General features: G+C 37.1%; 1 protein-coding gene across 1 annotated transcript; it reads right to left on the reverse strand.

Annotated features, from left to right (window-relative positions):
- Positions 1-3,268: 3,268 nt before the first annotated feature.
- On the reverse strand, positions 3,269-4,198 carry LOC118756945. Its single transcript, XM_036491675.1, has one exon. The coding sequence runs from the start codon at positions 4,196-4,198 to the stop codon at positions 3,269-3,271; it is 930 nt and encodes a 309-aa protein (XP_036347568.1).
- Between the last annotated feature and the right edge of the window lie 169 nt (positions 4,199-4,367).

Raw genomic sequence — 4,367 nt, forward strand, 5'->3', positions numbered from 1 at the left:
CTTTTTGAATTATACAGCAAATATAAATTTAGATCATAAAGCGAAAATTTGAGTTTAATACAAAATGTAATGAGTTATACAGCAAATATAAATTTAGATTATAAAACGAAAAGTTTGAATTTATATACATAAGTATTAAATATTTAATCGGGTTGGGGGTACAATCTTTCTTCCACTCCTCGTTCTAACAGCGGAAGCATTATCAGTTAATTCTATCGTGGTGCCTTCAAGAGGCTGTGAATCAAAAGCGGTGGTTTCTTTATCTCCCCCATTAGCGTAAGCGTCCCCAATACTCCGTTTCAGTACCGGCTTTAATATGTGCTCTCGGTTTCTTCTGTAGACCACACCCTCAGGGTCTTGAACCATGAATGACCTTGGCTCCTTTAAATCTTTTATTATTGTACCCGGGCACCAAACTGATGTTGGTGTTTTCTTAAAATAAATTTTCTCTCCCGGATTTACTGGTTTCAAATTTTTTGCGGACGTATTATAATTTTGTGACATTTTAATCTTTTGTTTGTTTATTTGTCGTCTATACTCATTAACATCAACTAATTTTGATTTTAAATTTTCTTGTTGTGATGGCAATTTGGTTCTCAGCTTTCTCGACATCAGTAACTCGGATGGACTTGGAAGATCGTCTTTGGGTGTTGTTCTATAATGCAGAAGCGCAGTATATGGGTCTGTTCCTTTTTCTTTGCATTTGTACAACATTGTTTTGATTGTCTGAACAGATCTTTCTGCTAAACCATTTGATCTTGGCATATAAGGACTGGAAGTGATGTGTTCAATACACCAATCTGCGCAAAACTGTGCAAAGTCTTTTGAACTGAAAGGCGGGCCATTATCCGTTATGAACACAGCCGGTATTCCCTGTCTGGCAAAAATTGACTTGAGTTTCATTATAACCTGGGTGCTGGAATACCCCGTACTTAAAATTTCACATTCAATGAACTTTGAGTAGTAGTCAACAACTAACAAGTAAGTCTTTTTATCAAATTCGAACAAGTCAGCACCCAGCTTGTACCAAGGAATGTTGACCATTTCATGGCACAACAACTTTTGTTTAGGATTAGATTTACGAAATTTTAGACAAATTTCGCAACTGGAGACTACATTGTGGAGGTCATTATTGATATTAGGCCAGTACACAGAGTTTCTAGCCAAATTCTGGCATCTCTGTATACCCATATGTCCCTCATGTAAGTAATACAAAATTTTCGGTCTAAGATTTTTTGGTACAACAACTCTGTTATTTTTTAGCAATAGCCCATCTATCTCAACAAGCTCATCTTTAACTTGATAATAAGGCATCAATTCTTTATCAATTCGCTTTTTATTTGCGGGCCATCCATTCTTCGTAAAATACAAGAGTTTTTGAAAAATTGTATCTGTTTTTGCTGCCTCTCGAAACTCATCTAAGTGACTACTTGGCAAAGCAATTTGCGAAATAATTAAATTACAGTGAATATCAATATCTTTGTCCACTTCCGTCAGTGCATAATCTTTAAGTGGCGCTCTGGATAACGTGTCGGCAATAAACAAGTCCTTTCCGGGCTTGTAAACGACAGTAATGTTGTAAGCTAATAATCTGAGCATGAATCTTTGCAGTCGCGCGGGAATCTTATACAAAGGTTTGTTGACAAGTGTAACCAACGGCTTATGGTCCGTTTCTACAAGGACATGACGTCCATAAACATACTGATGGAAGCGTGTACATCCGTATAGGATAGCAAAGAGCTCTTTTTCGATCTGGGCATAATTTGTTTGTGTTTCAGTTAGTGAAGCAGATGCATAGGCAACAGGGTTCCTGTCATGCATAATGACTGCTCCAACAGCATATTTGGATGCATCGACTGACATGACTAATTGTTTTTTAGGATTAAAGTAGGTCAAAACCGGTACATTTGTAATTTCTTTAAGTAAATTTTGAAATTCTTCCTCTTGTTTATTGTCCCAATGCCATACTACATCATTCTTTAAAAGGTCTCGTAAATATTTCGTTTTTGCTGACAGACTATCAATAAAACAACCCAAGTAGTTAATCATTCCCAAAAAGCGCTGTAATTCTTTTACATTTTTTGGTACCGGCATCTCAACTATAGATTTAATTTTCTCTTCATCTGGCTTAACGCCTTTTTCACTAAATATGTGTCCAACGAATTTGACTTCCTTCTTTAAAAATTTCGATTTTGATTTATTGAACCTTAGCCCAACACTTTGTGCCCTTTCCAAAACTGACTCTAAAATGGCATTATGTTTTTGAACGTTCGGAGCATGGATCAAAAAATCATCCATATATATTATTAGACCCTTAATGTGGCCGAATAGTCTAATCATTTCTGAATGAAAAATTTCCGGCGCTGCATTGATACCAAACGGTAATCTCAGAAATCGGTAACGCCCAAAAGGCGTGTTAAATGTACATAACTTTGATGATTCTATATCTAATGGTATCATCCAGAAACCTGAGTTAGCATCTAATGTGCTGAATATTTTAGAACCTGCCATTTGCGACTTACATTCATCGATGTTCGGAAAGGAAAATCTTGGTCTGACTATAGCCTTGTTTAAATTTTTAGGGTCCAAACACACACGTAAATCTCCGTTGGGCTTAGCCACTAAAACTATTGAGTTGACCCATTCGGTCGGTTCACTAACTGGCTCTATAACCTTTAACTTAATCATACTGGACAGTTCCCTTTTTAGTGGCTCAAAAAGTCCAAATGGAACTCTGCGTGGTGCATCTACTACTGGTTGATAGTTTTCCTTTAATTTCAAATGACACTCACTTTCCAACTGCCCTAATCCTTTAAAAACTTCTTCATATTTTTGTAACAGGCTCTCGCAGCCTTTTGATTCACAGCTTATTGTAGTCACCATTTTTACCAAATTCATTTTAATAGCCAATTCAAGACCGATCACATTTTTACATTTCATATTAAGGACATAAAATTCAGCAGAATAACTTACTTTTTTATACAACAATTTTACATTGACTTTTCCTAGTAGAGGCAATCTTTCCCCGCTGAATGTTAAAATATTATGACATATCTTACTTTCTAGCTTACCGATATTTAATTTATTAAAGTTTTCGATCGATAGTAAGTTCGCCTGGGCCCCCGTGTCTATTTGACACTTCAGCTTCGCGTTGTGTATCTCCACCTCAATGTTCCAGTCTTTCACCGCACCAGTTCTGCCACTGCTAACAATTTTACTCACTCCTATCACATTCGTTTTTGTTGTTAAGTTTTTGTTCCTGACAGTTTCAACATGTATTCCGCCCACGAAAAAATTGCGACTCGTGATCTTCATTTTCTTCCTCTTCTGCACTTGTCTCGCTCTCTTCGTATACGTTTCTCACATATCTCTTTTGCCCGTTATTCCCCATGTTTCCTTTACGCCATTTTGTGAAGCAGACATTTGCAAAATGGTTCAATTTTCCGCACGTGTAGCATTTTTTACCTTCTGCCGGACATTTGGTTTTATGTACTTGCCCACATTTATCACACGTTCTTGATGTTTGCTGCTGAGCCTGTCTAGCACTCTTCTCCTTGTAGTTCAATGCAGATTTTCTCAAAGCTGCTACCTGTATGCTTTCGGTTGGCTCACGTTGTATCATGGCTGCATTTTCTTTTGCTAGTTCCATGCTATTAGCTATTTCAATCGCTTTATGCAATTTTATGTTGCCTTCGCTTAAGAGCCTCTCCTTTATTTTATTGTATTTTTGTGATAAACCGCATATAAAAATGTCCCTTACCAGATCTTCACGTATATCCCCGAATTCACAAGTTTTGCTAAGATTTTGCAATGCGGCAGCGTACTGACTTATTGTCTCTTCCGAGGATTGACGTTTTGTAAAAAACCTGTGGCGCTCTATTACTATATTGACTTTTGGAGTGAAATACATTTCCATTTTGCTCCATAAGTCGTCATATTGGACGCTGTCTATATCGACATTAAACGAAGTGAAAATGTTTAGACATTCTGCACCCAGATGGTGCAAGAGAAGTGCAACTTTTCTTTGCTCGGTTTGATTATCTAAAGCAGATGCACGCAGAAATATTTTGAACTGCGTACTCCAAGCCTTCCATTCCGCCGCCAGATTTGACGCTCTTATGTTCAAAGGTGCTATGGTAGTAGCAATAGATAGCACTCGCTGTGCCTCTGACATGGTAGCGTTGCCTTCATCTACCATTTTTAATTTTTTATACACGTAGTATATACTATTTTTATTTAATAGCTTAGCTTTGGTTGCGCGTTTCTAGCTTTTGAGTTATTTCGTTGTGCAACTATTTTAATTGACCCCACCTGACGCCATGTGTTACGTTCAAGCTTACTTTTGGAAAGAACTTTATTTTATATAT

This window comes from Rhagoletis pomonella, unplaced genomic scaffold (genome assembly GCF_013731165.1).
Source record: "Rhagoletis pomonella isolate Grant_MI unplaced genomic scaffold, Rhpom_1.0 Rhpom_scaffold_13162, whole genome shotgun sequence".
Taxonomy (NCBI): Eukaryota; Metazoa; Arthropoda; class Insecta; order Diptera; family Tephritidae; genus Rhagoletis; species Rhagoletis pomonella.

Coding starts and splice junctions, on each gene's coding strand:
- LOC118756945 (XM_036491675.1), bottom strand. CDS start 4,198: ATGGTAGATGAAGGCAACGCTACCATGTCAGAGGCACAGCGAGTGCTA.